Raw genomic sequence first — 15,715 nt, 5'->3', positions numbered from 1 at the left:
ATAGTTCCTATTTAATTTACACGATTATCTTGAGAAGGAATAAAATAGACCTACCATAGCACACTAGCTAAGAGAGTAAGCTGTGGGTCAGAAAGTCTCTGGTTCATATCTAATCATGATCATAAACCCACTAGTTGGTCTTAGGCCTGTACTTGGACAAGTTGTCTTTCAAGCTTCTTGATCTGTAAAACTGGGCTTAATAATGCTGGTTTACTTTATGGGATTACTGTAAGGATTTGTGTACGTAAAACACTATAAAGTACTAAGAGGTGGTGTTATCTAGATTTACAATCTGGTCATTTAAGGGTCTTGTAACTTATTTGTACTGGGTTCATTTAATCTTATAGAAGCTGAAGGGGCATTGGTCTGTAACAGAACATAGGGCTCGAGGGATTGTGGAATGATCAAATAAGATTCCTCGGAGCTTCAGTTTCTGTACTTTCAACTTTGAAGATAACCGAAGAAGCAGTCAAAATAAATTTAAATCATATGAGTAGCATTTGTATGAATCTCATTGTTTTCTTCTTTCTCTCAGTAGAAAATGCACTCCACTTCTTATGGAGAGAGTTTATTACTTTAGATGGACTAAAACTGTACTATAATCCTTTTACTGGCTGGTAAGGATTATTGGTCTTATTATTACAGCCAAAGTGCATACAATTTAAGTAATTGTGTTTAATGCTATAAATATCACTCCAGCTCTTGTTTTATGAAAATGCCTTAATGTGACTATTTCCTAGGTTTAAACAATAAGAAATTATATAAATATCTTTTGAATACTTCTGAAGATGAGAAAGGAAAATATGACAGAGATTGGGAAAGGAATTAAAACTGTTAGTGTGATTTCATAGACCCATAGAATTGTAACTTGAAAGGGACCCTGAGGGTCATGTAGACCAACCCCCTGCAACACAGAAATCTCAATACATGGTTCCCCATCCAATTTGAAAACATATTGGATCCTGCTTCGTTTTGCAAATGAGCAGTTTTATTTAATTCTGTGCTTGATTGATAATGAAATATATATCGTTTCCTTTCTGTTCTTAAAAAAATGTGTAGGTACTATAGGATTAAAGCAACTCTTATGATGGATTTTGTTATGTGTATATATTAAATATTAGAGATTGGGTTGTCCACGATCCTTCTCCAAATGCACGTACTTCTAGAATGTTACCCACTTCAGAAAATGCCAATGTAGTCATTTACTTCTGTTAAATTTGTGATCAGAAATTATACATACACATAACATGTTCTTAACTAGGATGAATCTTTGGTCTTCAGCATTATTCGTGAATGCCCAGTTGCTGGGCCTCAGTGGCCTGGAGGAATATTGGCAGATGAGATGGGCCTTGGAAAAACAGTAGAAGTATTGTCCCTTATCCTGACACACACTCGAAAGGATGTTAAACAGGATGCTCTGATGTTACCTGAGGTGAGAAATTTGTAGTAGGTGTGGGAATGAAGCAAATGGTTCCAATACTCGAGAAGTGATTTTGGTCCTTGCCAGGGTAGGTGGTAAGGGGAGAAGAGACCATTCTTGGTAGCAGAACATTGAGCTAGGGGTTTATTAGAACTGCTCTTTTATGTTTATGTTCGTAATAAATTATTCATTTTTTTCATTTCCGCAAGTCTTTAGTTTCATGTCCATCCATAATCAAATCCCATTTTATTAAAAATGGGGGGGAGTTCTAAGGAGTTTAAGCATATCTATACAAAAACAAACATGGGACTGGTTGCTTAACAGTTTATCTTCAGTATTAATAAATACAACTTTAAAATCTTTGTATAATTTGAGCAAGAATTTACCACTCAGTCTCGGATTTATGTTGGACCAGATTGTATGCTTATTTTTCGACATGCCTGATTTTTTTCGACTGAAGTTCTTACTATTATACAATAGATTACAGGTTACCATCTAGAACCAAATGCCAAATTGGTCCAGAATTGAACCTCCTGAATTGAACAAATTGATATACAACCTACATAATCTGGTTGATCATAATAAATTTAGTATTAGACAATTTTAGAAGATACCAGAAGCACCAAGTTTCACAGAAGAGGGTTCATGAAAGTCAGGAAAATTGTTTTTGTTGACAAAATTTATGCACTTCTCCCAGGAATATACAGCATTCACTAGGCTAAGCTTATTGAGAGATGATCTTTATTTGTAAATTACTAGAACAAATTCCAGGTCAATGTACAATCTTATGTGTTTTTTTCTATGTTTTGAAGACCTTGCCTCATACCTGTGCATTGCTGTAGCTCATATTCTATATACTAGGGCCAATCTGGTAATAGCAAATTAATATTTTCTCTGTGCCCAGTCAATTTATTATTAACTTTTTCTTTTACTATTTTATGTTGGTCATTATCAAACTCTCATTTTGTCCCATGCTGTCGTTCCTTTTGTACAAAGACTTCTGCTTATCTGGTGGAATTTGCCCTCTTCTCTCCTCCTGCATACCACCAAATTTTTAAATACCTTTAAATATTAGTTTTTCACTTCAGCTGGGATATCTGTTTGATATCACCAATCTTAACCATCTTTTTAGTGAATTGTTACTGTTTGCCATTGCATTGTTACAGCAAGCATTACATCCCCAGCCTTAGTTTTTCTATGTGTTTTCAAAACCGGGGAGTCAGTAGTTAATATTCAAATATTCTTGGCATGCTTGTTTAAGATACATTAATTGTTCGTCAGACTCAGTGATGCAAATGTTAATTTTGTGAAGCAGGTCAGCATGGTAGCTGAACATAAATCTGATATTGTTAAAATTATCTCTTAGGGTTTTTTGGTAAACTTCTTTGTTCCGCCTCAACCTAGTGAAGGAAGCAAAAAGAAAAGCATAAAGAAAATGGAACTTAAATTGAAGGAAAAAGTGCACTATCCTAGTAAGTGTTCTTCAGTAGGTTTAATTTGCCAGAAGCAATAATAAGAAATATGTACCATTCACAGTAGAGTTGGTACTGGGTCTAAAGGCTCCTTCCTGCAGAAACATCTAACTAGACTACTTTGAATTTGTGGGCAAAGAGTGGTAGAACTTCGTTGAAAACAAAATATTTAAAAGCCTTACAGCACAGCCAGGCCAACATTTATTTGCCATTATACACTATGTGTATATACATTCTGCCTTTGTTTCCTACTATTCTTTGTACCAATTTGGTGCAACATATTTGCAGCTACATTTATATTCTGCATAAAAATGATTGCAGAGATTGATAATATAATATAAAATAACTGACAGATCAGTACTGCAGGACATATTTCAGATTTCTGTATATTACAGAAGAGCCAAAGTCCATGTATTAGCATTGCACGTGTTACATTTTACTTTGATACACAGATGCAGACATGGTTCCCATATCAGTAGGGGGGCTCATTCAGATGTCTCAAGCATACATTAGGGAACACTGTTGAGTAGTTGTTGAGGCTCGCATGAGATCGAAGGAAAAATGGGTTGTGGACTTTCAAAAAAAATAAAAATCTTTTAACATGAAAATCATTTGTAGCATATATGTAATGAATAAAGCATTTACTACCAAGCCCCCCAAATTTATCTTTATTTATTGAGTTTTTAGTATATGATAATGATGCTTTTCACATCAGGTCCTAAATTGATTGCATGCAATTGAATAATTATGTTTAAGGGTTTCCCCCAAAAAATTATTTTAAATACTGCAATAGGTTCCTTTGATTTTGTTAACTTTTCCTAATAACTAGTTTTGCAGAATTGATTATAGATGAAAATTAATGTTACATCAATAAAAAAATAATAGTCAGTGCTGCATTAGTATTGTATTGGATTTGAAATTGTCCATCACTTTGAGATATTTTTATAGAAAGTGATTCCTAAATAAATACATAAATACTGTTAAAATCTTAACATTATTTTGTGACCTCTTTTTGCACAACTCCTAATCGTAGATATTTATGCCTTCACAATAGGTTTGCGAGTGATGCTCTTAACAGCTATAAAAGAAATGAATGTGAAGAAGGGAGCATCTATTGTGGCAATTTTTAAGTATGTCCATGCCATATACAAGTACGACACACACAGAAACCGTCGCATTCTTAAAAGGACTCTGGAAAAATTAATTGCAGAGAAGGTAGTGGAACAGGTCAAAGGTCATGGTCTTGCTGGTTCTTTCAAGCTGGGCAGAAACTACAAGGAACAGAAATTTTGTAATAAATTCAAAAAAGAGGTAACCTGGGAGTTTTTTTTTAATCCATGGAGGGAATAATTTCTGTTTAAGTGTTTTGATACATGTCCATTATAGTAGTTTTGGGAATGGGAGCAAATGAGAACAGATCAGCTAAGTCAGTTTGAACAAGAGTTGATAGAATTCAGGGGGTAATCGCTGTGTAGGAAATCTTATCTGGATTTGCCATTGGATATTTTCCGCCATCTGCTTTAATGACAGTAGTCTCAAAAGTTGTTGTGAGATATCTTCATATCAATCCCTGAACATTTTAATGGGTTGAAATAATTGCATGTAATTTAGGCCAGGGAGAACTGGGTATGAACCCCAATGGCTGATAATGAGGATGAATGTACTTATAATGTGCAGTAGATCTCTTGGGTGTAATGCTATTACACTGTTTAATGAATTACAGATATGTTGCATTGTAGTTTGGGGTGTAGTTTCTCAGTGTTAAACTGCAGTGCTAAATTAGAGGACAAAAAGAACTGAAAATGTATAACGCACACATATTTATATATATATTCCTATATGCATTAAAATGTAAGATGTCAACACTCTGCAATTTGCATGGCCACTGATAGGCAACCTATCAGTGAGCTGTTTATTGGAAGGGGTGGGATGCTGTAGCAGAGTTTAATGGGGAAAGCCCTTCACACAGTAGTTGGGCAGGTAAGGGTTGAGATATAAAAGGGCAGTGGGGTTGGTTAGGTGTGTGGGAAGGGCAAAGGGGTTGGTGAACAGAGCAGGGGTGGCAACTCCTAGTAAGAGTGTGTGTGTGTTTCTTTGTTTGGAACTCCCTTTAAAAAGGCTTGTAAAAGTCTACTCAGTATCCTGAAAGTGTATTTTGTTCCAAACATGCACAGAATGCAGCATGCACATTGGGACTTTTCCAGCTCCCCTTCCCTTGTGCCTCCTAATTAAGTGTTTGATTTAATCCAGAGTGTTTTTATGAAGCTGAAAAAGCAAAATAAATTTATTTTATTTTATTTGTTTGTTTTAGAAAATAAAAACTTCAGCTAGGGTTCAGAAGAAAAATTCACCAGAAAATAAGAATGAAACCAAAGAACTGGGAGATGAGGGCATGTGCTATCCAAATGGTCTTAAACTATCTCAGGCAGTAGACATCACAGCAGAAGAGCATGATTACTGTACAAGAAGCAAAGATAATACAAAATCAGAAATGGATCCTAAGGGCTGGATAGTGCAAGAAGATTCTCTGCATAGAACTTCTGACTTGCAAGAAAATAGGCCTATTTCAAAAAACAAAACGTATTCTACTGACATTTCTAAAAAAGATGATGAAGCTGAAGAGCAGCAAGACAACTCAGAAGGCCAGTCTCCAGCCTCTCAAGAACACACTAGCATTTTTGTAGCACATCCTGGTTCTATTTTTCCATTCAATACCTCTGATTATCGCTTTGAATGCATATGCGGTGAGCTTGGCTTGGTTGACTATAAGGCCCGTGTGCAGTGCCTGAACTGCCACCTGTGGCAGCATGCTGAGTGTGTGAACTACAAAGAAGAAAATCTAAAGATCAAGCCCTTTTACTGTCCCCATTGCCTTGTAGCAATGAAACCAGTTCCAACAGGAGCTACTCTGATAATCTCTCCAAGTTCTATCTGTCACCAGTGGGTTGATGAGATTAACAGGCACGTGAGATCATCTTCTCTTCGAGTGTTGGTAAGAAAAAGTGTTGTTTCACAGCAACCAATAGGGGAAGTATACTATGTTGAGTCAGAGCGTAGCAAATGCAGTTATTAAGTGAGTAGAATGAAAGTATTTTCACTCCTGGGTAGTTGTTAAAATAAATGTCCAGCATTTCAGTACATTTTGATATTGGTAGTAATCCTTAAGATTTTTTTTGCAGGATAGATTGATTTATATTAAGACAATTTAAATCAGTGATTTAAAATCAACAAGGAAAAAAATGCCAATGTAAATCAAGGGCTGTATCCAACAAAATTGTTCATGCAAATACTTCTCCTTTTGTCACAGAGCTTCTTCTTATCTTCTGAAAAAGATTATTTCTTGTAAATCTTTGTTTCTAAAGTAGTCAGTTCTTGATTTAGCAGTCATTTCTGTCATGAAACTTGAGAGCCAAGTTATAGAGAACCTACATTTTTTTAATTACAGCATGCTTAACTGTGTATAAAGCTGTCATCATAGTGTTAAAATCCTCTTGCAAGGCAGGAAATTTTCAGCTTCTCAGTGTTGTGTGTCTCTCCCCCTCCCTCAATTTAATTGTCCATGCTTTCTCTCATGTACATTGTGCCCAAATTTATGCAGGTTTATCAAGGAGTGAAGAAGCATGGTTTCTTGCAGCCTCACATCTTGGCAGAGCAGGAAGTAGTGATCACCACATATGATGTCCTTCGTAGTGAACTGAACTATGTGGACATTCCTCACAGTAATAGTGAAGATGGACGCCGTTTCAGGAACCAGAAGCGTTATATGGCTATCCCAAGTCCCTTGGTAGCTGTGGAGTGGTGGAGAATTTGCCTGGATGAAGCACAGATGGTAGAATGCACCACTGCAAAGGTGAGAATGAACATTGCTTGGGTATGACCCTGTTGAACATGTACAGCATAAAAGCAAATGAAAAAGCCTACTTGTATACCCTTTTAACACGCGGGCATATAAATTTGACCTTGACATTTATTCTTCTGAAGTGACTAATATAGTTTCCCTTGGAGGTGTTACTAAATGTTTTATCTGCCAGAGGTTTGACTTGCTATGAAGCTTAGTACTTTTTTATTATTTAATCTCTTAACACAATGTATTCTGACAGTTTAAAGAACTAGGTCATCATGTATATTACACTGCTTGATAGTTGAAAGCAAGATGTTAGTCTGTTTCAGTGCCTATCTAAACAGGCAGAGGGTCTGCCCTTGGGTTTAGAAGCTGTAAAACGGTCTTTATTGACATTAAGAAATATTAAGCAGGACCATTTCAGCTATTTGCAAAGCGGTACTGCTGTGAGTACCTGCTCACCTCCAGTAAAGGAATTTCTTGGTGGATGACATTGCATATTTGAACAGCTAATCCTTTGAACAGTAACAATGTGATATTCTCATTCATTCTCTCTCTCTCTCTCTCTCTCTCTCTCTCTCTCTTTGTGGGTGGGTGTTGTGTATGGATCGGAATGAGAGAGAGAGAGATGTTGGAACACACCCACAATGGGTGTATCCTCATTCAGATCAGGTAGCTGTTCAGTTTTACTGAGGACCACCGTGTGTACAAATGAATAGACATCTGTAAAGCAGAGTGAAGGAAAGAACCCAGACGACAGTGGGAATGAGGGGAATGGGTTCCAGAAGCAGGCTTGCTGAAGAAAGGAAGGGGAGGCTGAATTGCAGTGATATGGAGTGTAGGAAATTGGAACAATGTGTAAAAGTATTCCAGTTTGAAGAAACGAGAAGCTATGGAAAAGTAGTCACACCGTGTCTGTGAATATAAGGGGCTTTGTTCTGATGGCAAGATGCAGTAATGATGGCAGGCCAGGAACTCACCTGAGTTGGAAAATAGAAATGGAATGCTGTCTCAATACTTCAGTTTACATTGCTCAAATGTTCAGCCTTTTTCACCTCTTCCCTGTTCACAAAACTGAGCCATAGCAGTGTGGACAGTGCAGGTTGTTGGGATATTCCAGCTGAGCATTTTTCACTAGGACTCTTTCTACTGGTTGGTCTCTACAGGGGGATGAAATAGAAAGGTGGGGAACTACCATCTCGTCAGTTTCCTAAAGCAGTTAGTCTTCACTTACCATTGTGGTATTCATCCTTGCCATTCAAGTCATGTAGGAAGAACATTTAGAAAGCGTGGTGGCAGGTGGACCCTTAGTATTGCTTAATATTTTTGGGCTAAGCATGAGGTTGTTCCTAGTAGTCATGGGCTTTAATTATATTTTCTATAATATTTTATTAGGCTGCAGAAATGGCTCTCCGTTTGAGTGGAATCAATCGCTGGTGTGTCAGTGGCACACCAGTGCAACGAGGATTGGAAGGTGAATAGTATAGCTAATCTTCTGTCAACACTGGATTATGAGCATCTAATAATTGCATTTACAATTGGCATCTATTCGTTTTTAGTAATAAACTTAAGAAACGGCAACAACAAAAATATTTTTTTAAGCACTGGAAAGTTTTCTACCCTCTATCATTGCCACCATGCAGTAATCCTTGTTCAGGAACGCCTCCTAAGAATTAGGAGGAAACTGGAAACTATCCTTCCATGAACTTCCATATAAAATTTACATTTGTGATTGAAGCCCAGATTTTGAAAAATGTCAGTGCTTTGAAATTGCTGGTGGACTCTGTGTGATACTTATAAGGGGATGTACTGCTTATTTTAAGCTTTCACAAAGATTTGGTTGTATACGCAGCACCCAAGTTCCATCTCTCCTCCCCAAAGAAAGCAAGCATGAAGAATTTTTACTTGTCAGGCTTAGCTAAGTTGCATTGTGTATAAGCTTTTTTAAAAAAAATTCTTGCTTGCAGTAAAATGTGCTGTTCCTTTGTCATAGATTTATATGGATTAGTACTGTTCCTTGGAGCTGATCCTTACTGGGTCAAATACTGGTGGGATCAGCTTCTGTATCGACCATACTGCAGGAAAAACACACAGCCTCTCTACAACTTCATAGCCAAGATAATGTGGAGGTCAGCAAAGAAGGACGTGATTGACCAAGTAAACACACAAGTTCTAAGAATATGTTCATAGACGACATTTTTCACCCAATACTTGAGTTACTCATTTGTCGTTTCATTTTATTATTAGATTCAGATCCCTGCTCAGACAGAAGATACACACTGGCTCTATTTTTCTCCTGTGGAGAGACACTTTTATCATCGCCAACATGAGGTCTGCTGCCAGGATGCTCTGGCAAAACTCAGGAAGATTTCTGATTGGTCCCTCAAACTTAGCAGCTTGGATCGGAGGACAGTTGCTTCCATTCTGTACCCTTTGTTGCGCTTGAGGCAGGCCTGCTGTCACCCGCAAGCTGTACGTGGAGAATTCCTCCCACTGCAGAAAAGGTTAATTTCATTTATTCTTAAAGTGACTCTAGACCTCTCATAATAACGGGACTCTTATACTGGTGTACCTGGGTCGGTGGGGCTTATTTCTGGGTAGATTTACAATATTGAAATGTGAAAGGTTGGGCTTTTTCTGTAGTTACTCTAAAGTCAGTTGGTGAGTGAAATTCACCAGTTTGGTATATGAAACAGAAAGCCATTTGTTATTCATTTGGACTTCGTATTCCAGGCAGTGACTCTAGAAATAGCAGAGTACTTGTGAAGTTGAATTTATACTTATAAGACAGCGTTTGAAAATACCCTGTATATTCTGCATACAGAGCAAGACATACATACATGTGTGCAACCTGCTGTGGTCTTGTTACCTCATCAGATGGAACATAAAAGATAGTTGTTGAAGTTCAAATGTCAGATAATATGCAAAACTAAGATCCCACTCCATGTTTTTAATCATTGTGACTTGCATCAATAAAGTGCAAGTGATGTTGTAGTAGGAAGGGGAAATTAGTGGAAAGAGAGGAAGGAAGCAGAGGTGCCCTTTGCTTGCAAAAGAGCAGCTTTTGATCCAAGGCTATGAATGTAAAGATATCAAATCTTTTAATTTTAATTATCTTTAACTTATAGTATTCTGAGACAACTAGCCGAGCAAAGAAATAAATAGATCTAAACCATGCAGATAGGTTTAGCCTAACTGTAGTTGGGATCCATTGACCTATTTGGTCTTCGCTCTGTTTACCATAAATCGAACAGTGCTGAAGAATATTTCACTGCACACACCACCAATTGAAATTCACATTTTGATCTGCAACCAACAAGTAATAGTACTGATTGATTAATCCTTTTCAACTCTGCAGATTACATGTTTCTATACTCTGCTGTGAGAAGAAATAGCATAACAGTATGGCAACTGATGTTGACTATTCATACTATCACAGCCTAGAAATACTAGCTTGTATTGGAAACAGAATATTGAAACTAACTTTTTACTGTTTAAGTTGATGCAGCAAGTTCAGGAAATGTGTCAGTGAAATAAAGCAGCTTTAATTTTAACTGAAGGGTTTTATCTGTCCTAGCAACCTATATTCAGTGGAATGTTCATGCGTAGCAGCAACATAGCCACTTCAGTAAAGGAGGAGTACAGTAACAAAAAAGTAGCTCCCATAAAAAGGACTGCAGAAAAAGGATCTGTTTCTAAGCTCTTTTTGTCTGAGAGCAATAGTCCATTTTTACAACAAATTACATGTGGGTATCCTTTTACTTCTGTGTCCATGACACAGTGCTAGAGCTTCTGAATAATAGAAACAATGAACCCATCGTCTCTATCAGGTTAGCAAGCTAGTTCACGGTTGCTTTTCTATCCTGCCCTCTGTGAAGCTGGGGGTCCCAGGTTGTCTTTTATCCACATAATAGCCTCTTGGTTTAGATATAGAATGACATCAGGTTTCTTTGCCTGTTGTTCAATATATATCCTTTTCCTCACAGCATGTCTTTTAGAAATCAGCATTTATTTTTTATTTTTACAATTTGAACCTGACAGTGAACAATGCCTACTTTCTCTGTTTCTCCCGCTCTGGTCCTGTATTGAGCCTGGGGAATGTGAACATGAGAGTACTGTTGCGCTCATATCCTGCTTTTGGACTTCATAATCTGGCTGGCTCGGTGAGAACAGAATGCGAGACTAGATAGCCTTTGCTCTGGTCCAGATGGGCTCCTCTTATATTCTTAGAACTATCTGCTTCTCTGTTAGGGTGCTTCCCCCTGGAAGCCTTCTGCAGGTTTCTGTTCCTTCTCATTCCACTTTTCATCAGATTATGAGATAGCAGTGTACTGTCCACACCATTTTAATTTTATTAAAAAAGCAAGCAGCTGAGTTGAACGTTGTCACCATCAACAAGCCCAGACTGGAATGTTTTTAAAGTGTTTCTCCCTTTTCCATGGGCATAGCAGGTCCAGTGGAGAGTTTGGGGCTGTGTGTCAAATAATGAAGATTATTTGGCTTGGCCAATGTCATCATGAGACCTTGAGCAACATGGACTGGGGGAAAAGGAGGAGACCCTTCTTCAGGGAAACAATCCCAACTGCAGTTACTTGTCCCCCTCTCCTGTAGGCTAGCAGTGCTATTCCACTATTTGTTGTGTCACTAAGGTCATGTCACTTGGTCATGTCAAGTCAGTCATTATAGTCTCTCACCACACTTTTGCATATAATGTGGATTACAAGGCATCAGGGCAAGGATTGTATCATTTTTTCTGTATATTAAATGGAATATATTTAATAAAAATATTAAATAATAGCAGTAGAACAGCATCATATTTGAATCATACCAGTTGCTAGCCCTTTCGGTTTATTATTGTTATAAAAAGTACATTCTTGAAAAGGTGGGCTTATGACCTCTGATGCATATTGAATGCCTGCTTTGGGTCTCTGTTCCAGCACAATGACAATGGAGGAGCTTCTAACATCACTACAGAAAAAATGTCGAACAGAATGTGAGGAAGTCCATAGGCAACTGGTGTGTGCTTTGAATGGATTAGCTGGTATTCATATTATTAAAGGTAAAATTGGCTCATAATAGTTTGGTGTAGTTTTATTTTTAGAGAGAGAGAGAGAGAGAGAGAGAGAGTGTGTTAGAGAGTTCTTTACTATTTGGTTAATTCAGACTAAATCCAAAGGGCTGATTTGTTTTGCCTCAGTTTCCTCTAGTCAAAATATAAGCCTCTGTAATCTAGCCACTTACTAACTACGAATATCCCTTGGCTCTGAGCACCAAACTAAATTGGGCTAGTTGTGGAATCTGTTGGTTGTTTCTTAAATAGTTAAGTACCAGCCCAGGTGTTTAGGCATTTTTTTAGTAGAGTTACTGGTAAATCCTAAAGGAAAATGTGTATGTTCAGGATACTCAAGAAATGACATTTGTACTATAGCTGCAAGCAAAGCTGCAGAATTGTAAGTCTGTGGAAGGTTAGGAGGTGTAAGTCGCTGAAATATTACTTCAAGGTAGACTTGGTACACCAAGATGCAGGAAGAGAAATTTAATCAGAAATTAAGATGGCACTTGAGGAAATACTTGCATGCCTTTTTAAAGCAGTCAGCAAAGAGGAGGGCAGTTTTACAGGCCCACTCAAAAGTCTGGTGACCCAGCACACAACTCTGGATCAGCATAAGAAGTACTTGAATCTAACAGGGAATAGTGACTATATAGTTTTATTTTATATTTCTTATCTCAAAAAATATTTTTTACAACATTTTAAAAATATGCTAACTTTATCAGTGGCTGCATACACAATTTTACTGTTTTGATCTTAATGCTACAATATGTTTGCCGGTCTGTCTCTGTCAAGCTTCCATATGTAAATAGCCAAACAATTTAATATAATACTTTACAGTGATGTTTCTAAGTGTTGGAAATAGGGAATTATTTCTGTTTGGGAACAGACATAGAAAGTGTCTGTATCTTCCATTTCCTGGGTGGGTAGAGGGTTCTCATTGCTTCTACTTCCCTGGAATGAAAAATCACGGTGGTAGTAGTAGAATTCTGTGTTTTAGCTTTGTTTTCACAGTTGGAAATTTATTTTCCAACTCCTTTTCAGTTATAATTTGTTTATTCAGCATAGATGTCTCTAATTAAAGTGCTTACTAAGAAATCCTGATGGCACTGCGTGTACAGTTGTAGGTAATTAGACATTTGAAAGACAGAAATCCCAATACTCCAATCTGAAATATGCTAATTTTTCAGGTGAATATGCATTGGCAGCAGATATGTATCGAGAGGTGCTGCGTTCCTCTGAAGAGCACAAAGAGAAGCTCAAAACAGATTCATTGCAAGTATGTGCATAATCTCTGAAGGCACTCTTTAAACTAGTACAGAAATTTTGTGGAACTTTTTTTGCCTTTTTCTTGGCTTTTATGTCTGTTCATGAGCTAAAAGATTGATCACCTGATCAGCCATCAAGTACCAACCTCTTTTGCGAAGAGAGACCTGGTAATGTTGTCAACTTTCAAAAATCATCATTGTCACCAGGCATATATTCTGATATTTAGGAACCAGCTTATATTTTGCATCAGTTTAGTTCAATCTATCCATAAGAGGAAAACTAATTCCTCTTTGAAATAGTGTTACATCCAACTTCACATATGAATAGGCAGGTGCTAGACAAGCATTGGGTTGCAACTAGTGTGTATACTGCCAGTAAAAACTATGATTTCTTCACAAGGATCTCATCATTGTTAAGCACTCTGGAAGTATGGAAGACCAGGATATAAATATTGTGAACAGTAATACTCAATCTATGGTACCAGATGAACAATGTAAACAGTGAGCTAGGCCTTTCAGCTGGTGATGGTGTTGTTTTTTTAAAGCCTCACTATGGAATACCTGTGGGCACCTATAGTTCTATAAGGTACAGGAGTCAGTTTATTACACTGTTACAGGAGTAGAGAACAGGGTCTGGCCAGTGGACCAAGTTTAACAGTGGGACAGAGATGCCCACCAGCCAAACACATAATTTCAGAATGTTTTTGACCCTACTTGCCCACATAGATTTTGCAGAGAGCTTTTCAAAGTACTGTACAAGACATGACACTCAGCTGTTTTTTAAATCTTCGAAGGCTGCTTACACAATTTCACGTATGTGCACTGGGGTTCGGAATGTAACCCCCACATAAATGGGGAGTCACCTGTACTGTTCTTTTTTGTATAACATGAATAAGTGTATACTGCCATAACTTTGAGATATGGGTAGAAGATTATTTACCGTATATACACGAGTATAAGCTGACCCGAATATAAGCCGAGGCACCTTATTTTACCTCAAAAACTGGGGAAACTTATTGACTCGAGTATAAGTTGGTTCACCACACCACAAACTCTCCCCCCCCAGCCCCTCCCGTACCCCTGCCTACCTAGGGTGCTCCTCCACTTTTGCCACTGTCGTAAATGCACTCGGGTGGGACCCTCACTTGAGTATAAGCCATGGGGGGCTTTTTCAGCATTAAAAAATGTACTGAAAAAGTCAGCTTATACACGAGTATATACGGTAGTTCTGTGTGGTAGTGTATTCATGTTTCTGTGGGGATTCTACTGCCAATTTAAACTGCTTTTTGTTCGTAATTGTCACCATACGTCAAACTTAATCACTGCTGCCTTGTGTATTGACAAACGCAGAGACTTCATTCTACGCACAACCTGATGGAGCTTCTGGCAGGAAAGCATCCTGGGATATCACCCACTTTGCGCGATAGCAGGCTTCAAGAAGAGGTGATTGTACACTGTGTGCACGTCGGTGTGTTTAGGAATACTTCCTGCAAAAGAATTTATAAAAGAATGTAATTTGTTACAGGATAGCTTCGAGGCCTCTTACAGAAATGCTTACAATCCTAAGGTCAAATGTAAGGAAATTCCATGTTTGCCATATCTTTCCAGATGCAGCTGTAGTGCACTTTCAAGGTCACAACTGTCAGTAACAAGCTGCAAGAACAAATGAATAGTTTCCTTATGGAGACTGCTGTGCTTAACTTCTTCATAACCTTATCCTGGCTATTGTTGTAGAGTTAATGCATTTCTTCTCAAACCTCCACTAACTGTGCTGGGCTATTAATAATAATAGAAAGAGTTTATGGTTGTGAAGTTGAAAAGTGAAAGTGAAGAGTGAAAGTAATTAAAAGGGGCCTAACACTCTTCTAAAAAACATAGTATTCTATTTCATCTACATTCACTGATAATAATGTATCAACTATTAACTAACAATGTTGTAAGTATTTCAGTGTTTGGTGTCTTTCTCTCTCTATCATTTAAAAAACAGTGTGAGCAACTCCGTCAACATTATATGAGCAAATCAAATGCAGAAGTTTCTGAAGCCCACCAGGCTTTACAACCAGTGCTACAGACAATCCATGAACTCCAGAAGAAAGTAAGATTTTAGTAATATTTTTTACTTACTTTTTGATGATATGTGAGATATGTGGGATTTGTATACAGTGGTACCTCAGGTTAAGTACTTAATTCGTTCTGGAGGTCCGTACTTAACCTGAAACTGTTCTTAACCTGAAGCACCACTTTAGCTAATGGGGCCTCCTGCTGCCGCCGTGCCGCTGGAGCACGATTTCTGTTCTCATCCTGAAGCAAAGTACTTAACCCGAGGTAATATTTCTGGGTTAGCGGAGTCTGTAACCTGAAGCATATGTAACCTGAGGTACCACTGTAAATCTCTAAAAATGTGCCCATGAAAAGATTCCCTACTGCAACAAGGTGGATCAGAAATGGAGTTTCTGCCCATACAACAGGACTCTCTGTGGTTCTCCTGCTCCCTGCAGCCCCACTCGTGCCTTCAGAAGTCTGCTCCAGAGCAGATTTTTGTGGGTGCAGGGAGGGAGGGAGGAGAGTAAGGCAAAGTCCTGTTATGTGAATTAAAATGTGCATACCAGTTTTAGATAGAACCAATGCATTGTTCTTCCACAGAGTTTCCACGGAATAATGTAT

General features: G+C 37.9%; 1 protein-coding gene across 6 annotated transcripts in view; it reads left to right on the top strand.

Moving 5' to 3' along the window:
* Window positions 1-15,715, top strand: part of SHPRH (SNF2 histone linker PHD RING helicase) — a 36,112-nt gene that overhangs the window by 6,828 nt on the left and 13,569 nt on the right. For 3 of the 6 annotated variants that reach the window (XM_053382104.1, XM_053382106.1, XM_053382107.1), the window contains 13 exons: window positions 536-617; window positions 1,282-1,432; window positions 2,787-2,892; window positions 3,947-4,203; window positions 5,204-5,884; window positions 6,491-6,742; window positions 8,129-8,207; window positions 8,727-8,890; window positions 8,981-9,237; window positions 11,671-11,792; window positions 12,974-13,062; window positions 14,402-14,494; window positions 15,039-15,146. In XM_053382104.1, the coding sequence (XP_053238079.1) occupies window positions 536-617; window positions 1,282-1,432; window positions 2,787-2,892; window positions 3,947-4,203; window positions 5,204-5,884; window positions 6,491-6,742; window positions 8,129-8,207; window positions 8,727-8,890; window positions 8,981-9,237; window positions 11,671-11,792; window positions 12,974-13,062; window positions 14,402-14,494; window positions 15,039-15,146 (2,441 nt within the window). Of the gene's footprint in view, window positions 1-535; window positions 618-1,261; window positions 1,433-2,786; window positions 2,893-3,946; window positions 4,204-5,203; window positions 5,885-6,490; window positions 6,743-8,128; window positions 8,208-8,726; window positions 8,891-8,980; window positions 9,238-11,670; window positions 11,793-12,973; window positions 13,063-14,401; window positions 14,495-15,038; window positions 15,147-15,715 lie in introns of those variants that run through there. The other 3 variants (XM_053382105.1, XM_053382109.1, XM_053382108.1) reach the window with 3 other exon arrangements.

Source organism: Podarcis raffonei, chromosome 3, assembly GCF_027172205.1.
Source record: "Podarcis raffonei isolate rPodRaf1 chromosome 3, rPodRaf1.pri, whole genome shotgun sequence".
NCBI classification, from domain to species: Eukaryota; Metazoa; Chordata; class Lepidosauria; order Squamata; family Lacertidae; genus Podarcis; species Podarcis raffonei.
Note: the sequence above shows the minus strand (reverse complement) of the source record. Positions and strands in the feature narration are given on the sequence as shown.